The sequence below is a fragment of the Serinus canaria genome, chromosome 3 (assembly GCF_022539315.1).
Source record: "Serinus canaria isolate serCan28SL12 chromosome 3, serCan2020, whole genome shotgun sequence".
NCBI lineage: Eukaryota > Metazoa > Chordata > Aves > Passeriformes > Fringillidae > Serinus > Serinus canaria.
In genome coordinates, this window is record NC_066316.1 from 89,834,843 (window position 1) to 89,850,583 (window position 15,741).

At 40.5% G+C, this 15,741-nt stretch overlaps 1 protein-coding gene across 7 annotated transcripts in view; it reads left to right on the plus strand.

Moving 5' to 3' along the window:
• ELOVL5 (ELOVL fatty acid elongase 5) overlaps nucleotides 1-15,741 on the plus strand; it is a 39,490-nt gene that overhangs the window by 10,049 nt on the left and 13,700 nt on the right. For 5 of the 7 annotated variants that reach the window (XM_030235264.2, XM_030235265.2, XM_030235263.2 and 2 more), the window contains 2 exons: nucleotides 12,627-12,695; nucleotides 14,609-14,796. In XM_030235264.2, the coding sequence (XP_030091124.1) occupies nucleotides 12,638-12,695; nucleotides 14,609-14,796 (246 nt within the window). In that variant the 5' untranslated portion in view covers nucleotides 12,627-12,637. The remainder of the gene's footprint in view (nucleotides 1-12,626; nucleotides 12,696-14,608; nucleotides 14,797-15,741) is intronic. The other 2 variants (XM_050972767.1, XM_009094633.4) reach the window with 1 other exon arrangement.

Consider the following 15,741-nt stretch of genomic DNA (forward strand, 5'->3'; position numbering starts at 1 on the left):
CAACTATAGGAATGGTGTTTTGACACTTGAAAAATTGCTTAATGAAAGAGGTTTTTGCACAAAAACATGTTTTGCTTTTAGCATACAGTAAAAATAGAGATGTGGTCGTGGTGAGATTCCAGAGGGGAAGGCTTTGAGAGAGCTGCTGACATGAGTAAGCAATTTAATTGCCTGAAGCATTATTCTGTATCCTACACAGTCTGTTCAAAGCATGTATGAAATAGGTGCACTCAGAATAGTACTCAGAATGTACTCAGGGTTTACTTGCTGAGCAACTTCTAGTATGTTGACATTTTTATAATTAATGTGCAGAGTCTTAATATAGAGGCTGAAAAGCACGTCTTTTGCCCAGTTTAAAAAGTTGCTTTACAAGTGTGGCTGATTAAACACTACTTGATTCTGTCCTTTCACTCCTGGCAGAACATGAGAACTTATATACTGTAAGTTAGGTTTTTCACTTTGCTTCAGTCAGCATTGTTTCCTATTTGTAAATCACAAATTGCACAGCAATGTTTTTATCATCTAACAAATTTAATAATAAGCTTTGGGCATCAAGTGAAAAATACTTGGTATTATCAGAAAGTCAAACTTCCTGCTGAAATTTAGTCTTGGGTTACTGTGTCTCAAATCACTAGTGGTTGTTGTTTGTTGTTTCTTACAGCATAACGTGTTTCTTACAGTATAACATATAAAGCTGAGAAATAAAGGAGATTCTTCCCCTCTGTCCTCAGGCCCTTCAGGCCAATCTATAGCAAGAGATTTTGGTCATATTCACTGTCTGCTTAGCTTTTTATTTCAGTCTTTTTCTGTGTATTTATTTTCTCATTTTGGTTGGAATACTTTAGCTGTGTTTAGATTGAATAAAACATTCAAGTTGTCTTTTCTTGAAAGAAATGTTTGGTTGGTTTGTCATGTGTTTGGTCTCTTGATGGTGGCCTTTTTCCCCCTTTCCCTACCTAACCTGCCTTGAGATCATCCTTAGCCCTGCAGTTATCAAGACAGAAACAGGCTAACACATCCTAAATTCTGTCTCTTTCATAGTTTGAACATAGTTGAAGGTTGCTTTTTTTGTTGTTGTTTGCTTTTTACAATAATCTGTCAGTTCAGTATAATCCTGCTACAATTATAATTAAGAAATCATCTAAGCTAGCTCTGCCCGTCATATCCTGTATGACCTTTTGTTACTTCATACTTTCTTTTTTCTGCAAATTTTGTACTTTTCACTAGAACCATTCTTATATGAAAAATGTTGATTGTGCAATGCATTTTATTTTGGCCTCCTCTTAATAGCATTTCAGAATTCTGCATTAGACATTCTACATCTTCCATTGTCTGTTTCACATGCCTTTTTTTTTTGCTGTGGTTCCTTGCTGGGTGCAGTGTGCTCATCTTCAGCCATGTAAGACCTCTTGGCCACCCACACGTCTGTGTCGAGCTGCTGCTTCTCCTGCAGTACATCAGCTGTGGGATGGACCCAGCTGAAAGCTGATCTTCTTGTTTGGTTGGTTTCTTTGGGGCTACCTCAGTTTTTCCAGGTTCCTTCCACCAAGGCATGGTGGCGAGTAGGGAAGGAATGAAAGCAGCCTTGCAGCCATGTCAAATCTGTTCTTGTCTGTTCCTTGTTCCTGCACATGCCCTGGGTATGGTGGTTATATGGTTATGGTTATAGAGTGGACCAGGCTGAATGGAGAAGCTGGAGCAAGGATCAGGTGATGTGATGACTCTGAGCCTGAGGGTTGCTTATGGGCATGAGCTGGCATCACAAGTGGATGGAGATGCTTATCTTTAGGAGAGTTAGTTGCTGAAGATGTTGTTTAAGAGGCTTTGCACACGTTGTGAGGCGAAGGGGGTCATGTCTGGTGCCCCCTTTTCCAGAGGACTGCTGCCCTGCAGAGAATGGGATAGTTGCAGACTTGGGAAGGAAGCCTGTTACCTCCTGTTTGGCTGAATATTGCTTTGTCCCTGTATTTAAAGCAGATATATTACATCAAGTTACAGTGCTGACTCTGCTGTTGTTCCAGCACTTGTGAAAGTAGGAAGCAAATGTAGCAAAACCTTCTGCATCTTGGTGCTGGAGCTGGGGGCTCAGTTTAGCTGTGTTCTTCCTTGGAATGGATTTTAGTGGCAGCAGGGTTCTCACTGCACCAAGAATTTGATACCTCTTATTGAAAGAAAAGAGTGGCTAAACTTTGGAGGAAAGCTACCTGTTTTCCTAGAATTCACTGCCTGACTTCTGCAAGTAACTGAAGCCTTTATATTATGAGCTTGCAGAAAACATCTTGGAAGTTATATGTGAGGTTGTTTCCTCCAGTAGTCTATTTAAAGTTCATAGAGCAAGTGATAAGATCACACACAGCTGTACCATCACAGAATTTTCTTTTAATTGGTTGGTTGGTCTTTCTACCCTTAAAACAAATAATAAAATATAAGAAACTGCAGTACTTGCCTTCTGGAGCAGGGTCTTTTGATGAAGTAACATTTCAGAAAGTGCTGCCAAAATCAAACAAAGGAAATGTGCAGGTACCAATGCTTTATTTTCTGACTGCTCCAGGAGTCTGTCCTCTTTTATGGACCTTTGTTACAGCAATGATTTGGTACCCCAAAAATTCTCTGCAGAAGTTGGTTTGACATGCAGGCAAGGATGTTCAGCTCCTCAGGACTCACCAGACTTTGCAGTCCTGAGCTTCTGTAACAGAAATGCCATCAGCTGGCTGCTTGGTTTTGGCAACAATAGCAACTTAGAGGTGTGTGAAGGGTTGTACAAGAAGGGAAATGTATGGGGGAATGATCTGACAAATGCATCTGTAAGAAATCTCCTGTCTCTTTGTTTTCTGTCCCTATGCCGGGACATATCTTCACTTTCAGTACTCCTTCTGCAACCTGGGCAGGAACAAGGTCAAAAAACTTCCTTTCTATAGTGTTAGCACCTTTTTCCTTTAGAAAGACAGTTGGGTCTTAAAAGGTAGTTGATTTTCTGAATAATGAGCCTATTTTTTTTTTTTACTGGTTTGAAGGCAGAGGGTTTAACAGGGCATATAATAGTTAGGATTCTGTCCTGAGCAGTACAATGCCATGGCATAACATTTGCATCTAAAGTATTATTTTTTCTTTTTTTACTTCTTAGAATGGTGGGAAGAGGAGGATTTTTTTTTTGTAGCTTCTTCTATTCAAAGCCAGCTGTCATTCATACCTGCTTGACCTCTGTTAGTACTGTTTACTTATGTATGATGGTACAGTCTGGCATGATGTTTAGCATCTTAAAGTGAAGGCTGTACCAACTGGTACAGCTGCAGCCACACAGGGTCTCACAGGTGTACAGCCAGAACATAGAAAAGTTGTAAGATTGACTTCTCATAGCATGGCTATAAAGAAATGGCAGTAAGGCAAGCACTGGGGTGCATTTATAGTGCCAGTATGCATTCTTTCTTATTTTAGGTAAAATTACAGAAATTAATTTGTATTGAGGAATGTAACTGCTTCAGTTTATTGCATGTAATTTTGTGTGCTGGGGCTCTCCAGAGAATTTCACTGCTCCCACAGCACTCCAGGTATGACCCTGCAAGCATTGGAAACAGAGTAAGCACACAAATAAATACTTATCATAGTGTAGCTTGCCTAAGGGTGTCTTGTTTGTGTGCTTTTTAGTGTGATCTGGTTTCCAGAACACAAGTGGTACTCTGAAAGGTGTCAGTTACCCACCTGAACACAGGGGTTGTAGTTTCACATCTTAGCGGGGCATCTTAATTCAGGTTTTATGTGCACTCTTATCCCTGTACAAGTCAGATTTGCATGGTGTAGCATTACCTTTGTGACTGTCATGCTCAGCTTTCATGGTCTTCTAATTCCTCCAGTTTTTATTGGATTGCTGTATCTAGTCAGCATGTGAACCCGAGATAACCTTTTTATAGCTAAGCTTTGTTTACAGGATAACTGCAGGCAGCCATTTTTGCTTTGTACAGTGTTTCACATGTGCAGGACAATTTCAAGTACTTTTATAAATTAGATAGCAAACTTTCATGTGTCAAGCTACTAAATGCAAAGGAGGTAACCAAGAGTTATATATCTCCATGCTTTGAGTTTTATTCTTGAGATGTCTCTGCGTTCAGACCTCAGTGCAGGATTTTGGCAGGAGGAAGTGGGCAGGTGGGTGACAGATGTTCTTGGTGTTCAGATTTGGTGGTGCAGCTCCAGGTGTTGGAGGAAATGAGGGACATGTGGATGGAAAGTCCCACTTGTCACTTTTTTTTTCCTCCTACTTATTTTTAAATTTTATTATGCAATTATGAGGCTTAGGCATTTAAAGAAAAGGTAAGTTGAAGCTTATTATCTTGAGTACACAGTGCTCTTGAGTGTAATGATCATGCAAGGCTGGGCTTCTCCATTCTTGGTCCCACTGACTGTAGTCTCATTGGTTCTGTTGTTAGAAAATGCAATGTTTTGACCCAGAAGGCTCATTAAAATAGGCTTTGGTGACTGTAACTTCATTTTACTCCTGTGGAAGTAAAAAGTTGGTTTCAGTGAAGTACACAGAGATTACAAGAATCCCATTATTAAAGGAGAGAAAAAATTTTCAGACTTTCTTGCAGGTGGCTTTTGAATAAAAGATATGAAACCAGAAATGAAAGGTTAAATTCTTATGGCAGTCTTAGTTTTTTTCTTAGTTTTTTTCCCTTCATCTTCTCAACTCTCTTTAGCTTCCCAGGCCTCCTGAGGCTAATTTTCAATTGTGAGCTGCAGCTATCACAGTTATCACAATAAGCTGAGGTGAAATGGACCCACAAGGATCATCAAGTCCAGCTCCTGGACCCTGCACAGGACCATCCACAAGAGTCACACCATGTGCCTGAGAGCATTGTCCAGACTCTGTCAGGCTGTGCTGTGACCACTGCCCTGGGGAGCTGTTCCAGTGCCCAACCACCCTCTGAGTGAAGAACCTTTTTCTAATATCCAGCCTACACCTTCCTTGCACAATTTCAGGCCATTCCCTCAGGTCCTATCACTGATCACCACAGAACAGAGATCAGTGTCTGCCCTTCTTCCTCCCCTCACAAGGAGCTGTAACTACAATGAGGTGTCCCCTCAGTCTCCTCCAGGCTGAACAGACCAAGTGACCTCAGCTGCCTCTCATACAGCTTCCCCTCAAGGCCCTTCACTGTCTTTGTTGCCCTCCTTTGGATGCTCTCTAATAGTTAAAATATCTTTTATACAGTGTGGCACTCAAACCAGCCCCCAGCACTCGAGATGAGGCTGCCCCAGGCAGAACAGAGTGGGACAATCCCCTCCCTTGCCTGGCTGGCCATGCTGTCCTTGATGCCCAGGACAGGGTTGGCCCTCCTGGTTGCCAGAGCACTGCTCACTCAGACTCAGCTTGTCATCGGCCAGGACCCCCAGGTTCCCTTGTTTTCCCAAGTACAATACCAGCACAGCTTTTGTAAAAAGATGGAGCTTCAGATTCAAAAAGTAGCTGTTAATAAAAACAAAATCCCTCCCATAGTGCTTTGGGAAGGGGGCTTTGAGCAAAGCTATCTAGCAAATGCTGTGCTTTGGCTTTCCTTACAAAAAGTCAACTTGTTGCTCTTGTGCCATGTACATATTCCCCCTCTTCCATCTAACCTGGTTTGTTACAGACACTCTCTTCTGTTCAATTAAAAAAGAAAAGGAAGCAATTCTTAAACCCTAGGCAGAAGTTCTCTGCAGTGTCATTGCTGTGTATTACAATTACAGCAGTTGAAATAGACCTGCATGCTTTGCCTTTTCTTCCTCCACATTTTATTTCTGTAAATTCTCCTCCAGTGTCAGCTGTATTGGTCTCACAGCACGACGCTGTAAGCTGGCAGTGGTGAGGAGGTTTCCAGGATGGCAGTGCTGGGGTACAGGCACAGGATATACCCCTGGACACTTCATTGCAGGAAAATGCATGCTCTTTTGGAAACCATAGTGCTGGGTGATGCCAGATCTGCTGCTGCTCAGGGGGCCTCTGCAGCATGAAATGTCTTTGTATGTGGATGCTGGATGCATCCTTCTGGCACGTAGAGGCAGTCATGAACCATTTTCCTCTGATTCTTAATACTTCCATGAGTGTGTCTGTGTGCTTGCTGCTAACTTGCTCTTCTTGCTTGGCCATCACCCTTGGTGTTTTCCCTCTGTCTGAAGTCATCTCATGCCATATCAAGAGCTATGAGTGCAAGGGGATGAATTTCGTGTGAGTGTTCTAATCCTAGGACAGTCACATCCTAATTTGACCTATTTTAGATCTGCTAAAGGTGTAAATAAAACTGCAGAAACCTATTGTTTCTCTTAACTTACCTATCTGAAGATCATTAGATTCTGATTTCATGAGGTATCGTGTACTAAGTGCAATTAGTTATTCTGTTTTGCAGTATCCTTTCTTGTATTTATTTCTGTTCCTAAAATACTTTCTTACCACATCTCTGTTTAAGTAGTAAGATAACCATTACTGAAGGATTTGAGGGAATGGAATGACAGAAGAAGCAATGTCATGAAATTACATATATATATATATATATATATATATATATATATATATAATTCATGACATTAATTCTCCTATATATTACCCCCTGTATACACCCCTGCCCAAAGTCTTTCTTTAAACCATGCATTTTCAAATGGTTTGAAATCTCATTAAGGTTAAACTGTTTGAAACTCACTTCTCTCCTTTGTCCCACATTTGTTACACTTCTCTGAATTTTATACAAATTACTTATTTCTAAACTTCCTTATGCTGGTGCTGCTGGTGAATGTGAAAGCTCAGCACTGTGGGTCATGATGTATCAACAGAAGGTTGGAGGCTTTGCTGCTGATTCCATGGGGCCAAAAATCTGTATCACATTGTTAAACAGAGAGATTCAAAATAAAGTTTAAAAGTATCTTCTTCTATTTCAACAAAACTAAAGTGCAAAATCCACAGCACTCATGCTTCACCTGGTTTCCCATAAAATAAATATACCTACACTTTCAGATCAATATGGACTATAGTTTATTCTGAAGTCCTGTCTATTGCTAACATTAAGCATGGTTGGGCCCTACAAGAGTGTTCAGAAAGGGAAGAAAAGGGTAATCTGCAGTTGGCAGGAAGCTGAAAGGCAAAGGGAACACATTCAAGGGGTGGTTAAGGCTTGGGGAATTGAAAGGAGAAACTGGGCAGCTTTGGCAAATGGACAGAAAACAGTGACAGCTTTAATTATCAGTGGTGTCTTCCAGTTCTCAAGCAGCAAAGCATTTTCAATTCCTTATATCTACAAAAGCGAACAGCAGTGTGCTCATTGGGTTTTTGGAGGAGGGATAGTTTGTACTTTTGGAGGAAAAAGAGGAGTCACCTCTGCAGAGGCAGGAACTGGGAAACATTACTTTAAAGAGAAAACACAAATCAAGATTTCCAAAAGCAAAAGCAAGTGCCTAAATTTAGGCTTTGAAGTCCTAATTTAAGAACAGAGAAAGTGGCTGTTTTCCAAAAAGGCTGAGCAGCCAGGCCTGACAGCACATTTCTCTCAGAAGCCAGAACAATTACTTGGATGCCTATTTTGGGGATTTTATTAGAACTCAAGTTCAGGCACTTAGCTGTGAAAACTGGGATCTGTTTCAGGGAGTTCTTGAGCAGCCGGGTGAGAGCTGGAGGATCCTTCTGAAAGGGAGCAGGCTCCTAGTGCTTTGAGCTTTCAGCTTAAAATGGTTTTCTTTGCTGCTGTTTGATTTGCTTAAAAAGGGTGCCATGGGACAGAAAGCAAACCTTTGTATTTTTCTGCATCACCTGGAAAGTTACTTCAAGAAGAAACTCAAGAAACACCACCAAAATGTGATGAAAAATTTTTCAATTCCTTCATAGCATAAAGCCTCTAGAATGCATTTTTGTGGAAAGCATAGGAGAGAATTTCCTTTGAAGGGGGGCAGAAGCTGGATGAAATCCTCCAGTGTGTAGTAGCCATTTCCTCATAGAGTAGTTTACATGCATTAGAAGAGCAGGCTGTCCATGCTGGTAGCTTGAATGAAACACTTTATAGAAATAAATTTTTGAAACATATTCTACACAAAAAACATATTTTTGTGTAGGCTTTAAACTGTATTTTGATTAATCACACCAAGAAGCACCAGGGCTATCAATGCCTGGACTAAGCAGTAGGGCCGAGCTTCACATCTTCTGCACAAATATTTGGGTGGCTGCTGGAGCTTGGTGGCTGTCTCAGCTCATAGTGCCAGAAATGAACCCAGGATGCCAAAAGAGCCAAAAAAACCTGTCCGTCACAATCCTGAGGATTATTGAAAATGTAGTATTGTAATGATGTTGCTCAATCTTGTTGGGGCAAGGTGCAAGTTTACCCTTTATTATGTTTGTGTTGCAGAATTAAAGTCCAGTAATTTTGTTTGTTTAGAGCATCAGATAGGGTTTCTTTCTGGGTTATATATTTGGACTTAAAGGAGTGAAATGTCTTCCAGGTTGTAAGCCTGACTGCTACCAGACTCTGATCCAGTCTGGTCAGGTGCCTTACTACACTGGTAAAAATTGGTGGGAGAGAGGATGATTTCCTTTTCCATTGTAGAAAGGCAGGTTAGGAAAAATACCTGGTGTATATAGAGGTACCTGCTTTAAAAAGCACTGTGTGTCCCAATTGGGTCTTTTTTCCCTGACTATAGGTACTGAATAAGGCTATGGATGTAATCAGTCATTTTCTACAAGGCCTTTGACACAATGCCCCACAACATCCTTCTCTCTAAATTGGAGACATATGGATTTGATGGGTGGATTATTCACTGGATAAGGAATTGGTTGTATGACCACATCCAGAGAGGAGTGGTCAGTGACTCAGAGTCCTGATGGACAAAGTGGTGTCCCTCAGGGGTCTGTAGAGGGACCAATACTGTTTAGTGTCCCCATCAGTGACATGGACAGTGAGATCGAGTGCACCCTCAGCAAGTTTGGCAACAACCAAGCTGAGGAGTGTGGTTGACATGCCTGGGGTTCCATCCAAAGGGACCTGAACAGGCTCAAGAAGTGAGTCTTGGGAGCCGCATGAGGTTCAGCAAGGCCAAGTGTGAGGTCCTGTACCTGGGCTGGGGAAGTTCTCAATCATCACTACGGTTTGGGGGATGAAGGGATTGAGAGCAGCCCTGCTGAGAAGGTCTTGGAGGTACTGGTAGAGGAGAGCTGGCAACATGTGCTTGCAACCCAAAAGCAGCATGGCCAGTAGGATGAGGGAGGGGATTCTACCCCTCCGCTCCGGTGAGACCCTACCTGGAGAGTTGCATCCAGCAAGCTGGAGCTGCTCAGCCTGGAAAAGAAAAGGCTCCAGTGAGATCTTATTGTGGCCTTCAAGTACCTAAAAGGGGCCTACAAGGAGAATGGCTACAAACTTTTTAATAGGGACTGTAGTGTTAGGACAAGGGACAATGGTTTTGAACTAGAAGGCAGATTTAGACTTGATGTAAGGAACAAGTTTTCTCAGTGAAGGCATTGGAGCACTGGGACAGGTTGGTCATAAAGGTGGTAGATGCTCCATGCACAAAAAACTTTCAAGATTGGATGGGGCTCTGAGCACCTTGAGTGGAATATGGTGGGGTAGTTGGACTAGATGAGCTTCAAAGGTCTCTTCCAAACCTAACCATTCCATGATTCTGTGAATAGTGTGCCTTGTGGTGGGATGACTTGTAGGTAAAGGAGCATTGCTGCTGATCTGCTCATGTATGCAGTCAGCTGCAGAATTTGCTTACCTTACTTTCAGTATTAGGAAATAGGCCAATCACAGTGTTTCAAATGGCCACTGGTTCAATTTTTCTGGGAGTCGATGTTTCTCTGAATTGGGAAACTATTCTATTTTAAAAAGAACCCTTGTAGTTGCTGCTGTTGAAGCAGTGTTTAATGTTGTGTGGCTGTTGGCAGGAGACTTGATGCATTTTCACATGACCCCCTCTGGAACAAAAGCAGATTGTTTCCTTCTGTTTTTCTGTTACACAAATGAGTTCCTTTTGAAACAATTTCTTTTTCTGCAGATTCTGGAAATCGACACCAGGAGTAGTTTTTCCTTTGCTGTGTCTTTTACAATCTGCTGTCAGATAATGCTAGCACAAAAAGCTGCTTGGGGTACCAGCCCAAAAAAGCTGAGACCTCTGCAGAGAGCCTCCTCCTCTTGGGGAATGAGTTTTTCTTCCGGTTTTATGCAGGACTTCAGTGTGGACTTTCATTTCTTGCTTCTTTACTATAACTAGGCAGAGTTTGCTTCTGGTTTCTAACTTGTTTGATTTACATATATGCATTTTTAGTGTCCAGTAAATGTAGCAATATATGTAGCAAGTCACTTCTGGCTTGAGCTTTTTTGTATATTTTAGTATAATAAACCTTTGGTTTTGTACCAGCCTCTGTCATCTGAAGCCTTTGCCTGTGAGCAGCAAGGCTGAAGTCAGATGCAGATTATTGGCTGATGCAGTACTGCATAACTAGGCCAATTAGTACTGGATCAAAAGAACAACAAATTGTTTAAGTGGGGATCTCAAACAACAAAATTAATCATCCAGCAGGGAGTGGGTTTCCTGGCAATATTTAATAGCTGACAAATGAAAAAAAAAATGGGGTGACAGAAAAGGTGCTTTCTCTAAATATCTTTTTTTCTCCTTCTAATTATATACTCATTTCTCACAGCCTTCCTAATGTTTGTGCTTCTGGTGACACAAGTAATGTTTCCTTATTCCTAGGACACCAGTGTACCAGTGCTGTGGCCATTCACACAAATGCTCACAGTACCATGGTGAGGTGACATAATCCCAGAAATGCACTTTATTCTGAAGTGTTTGCTTCCTTGGGCTGGGCTTGTTAAGTCAGAAAATAAAACCAGTATGAATTAGGGCTGCAAAATACTTCAAACATTTCTGGTTATTTCGATCAAGCCCTTTTGTTTGTGCGGGGTGACCAGATTCCAGTGATGTTCCTGTGGCTTTCTGTAGTCCCAAGCACTATGACGTGGAAGGGAAAGTCTCTTCTGTGTGTCCCTGAGAGCCCTGCAGGGAACGGTGGGTGGTGGTGCAGGCAGAAGTGCTCAGGGAGCCTGTTGGCCTCCTGCCCTGGGCCCTGCAGTGGAAGGGAAGAAGTCCATAGAGTGGAAATGTATGACCTAAGCCCCTTGTATTTGCTTGGTCCCATGGGAAATCAAAGCCCCTGTAGGCCTTCCAGCACTGGCTCCCAGTCCCACTTGGGACTGGGGAGAGAGCAGAATTTGGATCCTGCTTGGCTTTTCTTGTTGGACCTGGATGAAACTGTGGTTTCAGTCCCAGTTGACTAAAACCAGAGGCTATATCATTAATTTAACTTGCATAAATCATAAATCCCCTAGAGATGGGATTTTCACAGGTGGAAGGGAGATATTTTTTTAGGTAGAACTAAAAAAAAAGAAGATACTTTTTTTTCTTAGCAAGTACATATTAGCTTGCGTAATTGTTTTGGTTGGTGCTGTGGGTATACTGACAGCTTGTGTTGCTTATGTTATTTTCTCATAGCTAAAAATTGTTCTTAATATTAGTACTTTAGGAAAGGAGAAACACCTCCTTTCCTAAAAGTGAAAAGCATTCTATTGGAAGTGGATAAATTTTTATTAGTGAAATTACAGTTCAGTTCTGGATAGAAAAGAGGAAATTGAAAGAGTTGGGTTTTTTTGGTTTGGTTTAATTTTTTTGGGTTTTTTGGTTTGTTTTTTTTTTTTTTTTTTTTTTTTTTTTTTTTTTTTGTTTGTTTTTTTTTTCTTAATCAAGAAGAAAATTACTTCCTCTTCTCTTGAGAACAGCTTTGTGCACAGTTGTCCCTGCTTGTGGACAGTTGCTGCTTCTTTCCTGCTTTAAGCATAGTGAGGTATGACAGCGTGAGTGCCTCCATGTTCAGACCAGGTGCTACCAATAAACTGTGGTTGTGTGAGGACCTGACAGATAACATTTGAATCACTGTACTGATGTTGGATGAATTTTATCTGGTAATGTCTTACCAGTGAGCAGTTTCTGGAACTGGAGATGCTCATGCCACAAGATACTGTATTTTCTTTCTGGACTCTGCAGCCCTCTCTGTCATTCGGTGACTGTTGATCTCTTGGTTTTATGGGCTGTTAATCAGAGCTGTAATCAGTCACCTATCTGCAGGTGATAGCAGAGCCAGGGTTTACATTTTTCCTCCTTCCCTCCTCTTCCCTAGCTAGCCTTGCTAGTTATTTGAGACTCTTTGTTAAAATAACTTCATAGTCTTTATCTGAAAATTTCAACGTTACTGGCTTTCTCAAAGTTCAGTCCTTCTCCTCACTGAGGGATCTTTCAAGATGCCAGCTTTTATTTGTGTGTACAAAATACAAAACTAGGAAGAACTTCAGGTTAATCTGAGCTCATTATTTTAAGCTTCTGTGCATCTGTAACTGTGGTTAAGTACTTCAGTGGGAAATGTAGCTCATAAACCAATGACTCTCTGAGACTAGAATAAGATTTACGTACTTAATATATGCTGAGAAAGTCCATTATGTTTGCTGAGATTTTTGCATACTAGTATCTGCTTTGTTAACCCTAACAGAACGTGTTCAGATGCTGAACAGTAAATTATTTTCCTGAGCAGAAAAACTAACTTTCACTTTTTCTTTCCATTTCAGTAGGTTGTATAATGGAACTTGTGGATAAAACAATCAATAGTTACTTTGATGTTTGGCTTGGACCCAGAGGTAAGATTTCTCAAAAGTTAATAAATCATAAATAAAAATTACATTATATGATATATGATATGGAGTATGATATGGAATATAATATGGAATATAATATAATATGGAATATAATATAATATAATCAAACTGATCTTATTAGAACACAAGAAACATTTTTTCTCTAACTTGACATTGACAGGTGACTACTTTCTTTAGATCTGCAAAGTATCAAAATGTCTGACAGTGTAATAAACAAGAGTCTATTCAATGCTCCTAATCTTTTGACCTGATGAGGTCATTCTTCTTACTATCAGTCAACCTCATGTTGTTTGTCTTAGTGGGTGACTTACTTCACTGAGATCTTTGCTGCTTTTTTTTTTTTAATTTAGTAATAGCTTTTATTCTAAAAAAGTCACTTTAATTTGCATTTAATGAAATAAAAAATACTTTTGCCTTCATAACCAGATCTTCTCTGGAATTTTTCCCTAAAAATATCTATAGTTTTTGGGAAACACTGCTTCTTTGAAACCATTCTTTTTTGAAGAAGCAATAGTTTTGGTAGGTTTTGCCCAGGGAAAAACTCTGCAGGTGGAGAACTGCAGTCCTGGTCAGTGTGAGGAAGCCAGAGACTGTGGAACCAGGACAAGCAGTGGCCTCATGCTGCGGGCTTGGGTAGGATGGTCCAGTTCCACCTGGTTCTGACCAGGGGAATTAAATGGCTGCATCCTGCACAGAGTGTGCAGAGCAGTGCTGCTCAGTGGCATGTGCTTTCTTCTGACTGCTGCAGTAATGCCTTTTCTCTGTCCCACTCAAGATCCAGTGATGGTGCCCCTTCTTCTCAGGAGAAAGTCCGCAGGAGATGGAACAAGCCTCTGATTCTTCTAAGTGTGTTTTCTGTTTGCTTTATTAGTATCTCCATGCCCTTGTTGCCCCTCTCTTCACATTAAGCCTATTTATATCAGAACATCCAGGCTAATTTAACATACTGCATGTGCTGGCATATGGTCTCTATATGCTGTATGAGAAAAATCATGAACCATAAAGGTGGCAAATCCAAACAATTCCCTGTCTTGCCTACCTACTTTGCAGCCTACAGCTTTAAGACCTCCTTTCATACATTCAGGATCCATGTATGACTCCTATAAAATTTGAGACTGTGAATGACAGCAATATTTGAATTGTTCACTTATAGTTTGGTTAACTTGGTTTCAGTACTTCGGGCTTACTTTGGTGAGGAGTGAGGTACTTACTGTGCTGTTGCTGGGTGTGGTTCAAAAGGATCACACTCATGTTCTGAGCAGTTCCCTACAATTCTCTGAATGAAGGTAGTTTATGTGCTTTTCCTGAGAAGCTGATGCATTGCCAGCCAGACTGGTTACTCAGGCAGGACTGACTGCTCTGTGTTCCATTGCTCATACAAGGACTCAAAAATTTAATTCTTTCTAATAGCACATACATAAGTCTAATTGTGTTAGGATTGACTGGAAAATAATTATCAGGATCATCCACCTGTAGCTACAGAGGTATCAGCTTCACTCCTAGGTTTGCTGACTCTAGGAAATAAGATGTGTACCATCAGGAAGGGTTGGTTTGAGAAAATAAAGGGGAGAGATTTGTTGAAGCTTTTCTTTATAATTATCTGTGCTGTTCAAGTGGGTGACAGTTCTGGATGGTAATGAGTATTTAAAAATAATAGTGGTAATAACTTAAGAATATTTTTGCCTTAGGAAAAGAATTATTTCTGCTTTCTTAAATATGTAAATAAAATATTGTTAGTAATTAGCAACCTGGCTGTTAGTAAAAGGGCTTGCTGCACTTTCTTTGTCTTCCTTTGGTATTCCAGCACTGGAATCATTTTGGGCACAACTATTTTTAGTTGTGTTGAATTCTCTCCTTACAAAATCCAAGTGTTTGTATGTTTTTGTTTCTTTCAGACCCCAGAGTAAAAGGATGGCTTCTTCTGGAGAACTATACACCTACCTTTATCTTCTCAGCCTTGTACTTACTAATTGTATGGCTAGGACCAAAGTACATGCGGAATAAGCAGCCATTCTCATGCAGGGGTATTCTAGTGATCTACAACCTTGGACTTACACTGCTTTCTCTGTATATGTTTTATGAGGTAAGAGAAAAAGGGTTGCTGAGGCTTATTTTGTGGTGTCTGTTTTAATTACATTGGCTCATGTTGAAAGTTGAGCAGTGCCTCTGAATTCGGGAAGCATCTGCAGAAATGGTGCAACCATTTTCAATGTCACTTGTCTGGGGAGAAAACCCTAATTGTAATGTTACCTCTAAGGATGGTGTGAAACAAATCTTGCCTTAAACATCTTTGCTGACCTTGGTTAGCAATGTTTCAAATGCACTTTGCTCAGTCTGTGGAAGTTAAGTCCTTTCAGCATGAACTTGGCTACTCCTTCAGTAACGTCTCCTTGCTCAGTGTGATTGTGCTGGAGGACTGTACATAAAGTATTTTATAGCATAACTGTAGCTTTATCTGGAGGACAAAATATTTTCTTTACTTGTGTTTCATCATGCACACACTCCTTGCATCTATTTCTGTAAGCTTGCAATAGGTTCTTTTGAATCCTCTTAGTTTTGCTGGGGAAAAAAAAAGTTGCTGAAACAATGCAATTGTGATTCATCTGTTTCTTTGAGCTTAAAATCTAAACATGCAAATAGATTTCAGACTGAATTGAACTTCCTGTGGACTTAATTCCTTTCATAAAAACCCAGAGATTTAGGCAAAGTTTTCCACTTCCCAGAGAGCTTTTTAGCTGCTTTTACTCAGAACTGTCCATTTTTGTTCAAGTGAAAATGAAGAGCTATGGTAGTGTAAATAATGATGTGGTCAGAAAATTACTCTTTTGCTTTAATGTACAGAATATTCTGGTACACTTTTAACCAAAGTATTTTTTCTTTCTGTAAGGAGATACTTAATTTTCAACATCCTCTTTTCAATTCTTTCAGTGAAGTATTTTCAAATACAGCCTAGGACTAAAACTACTAATCTCTTCTTTTTTTTTTTTTTTTATGAGCTTACAAGTGTATATAAGCTGTGATTCTCCTT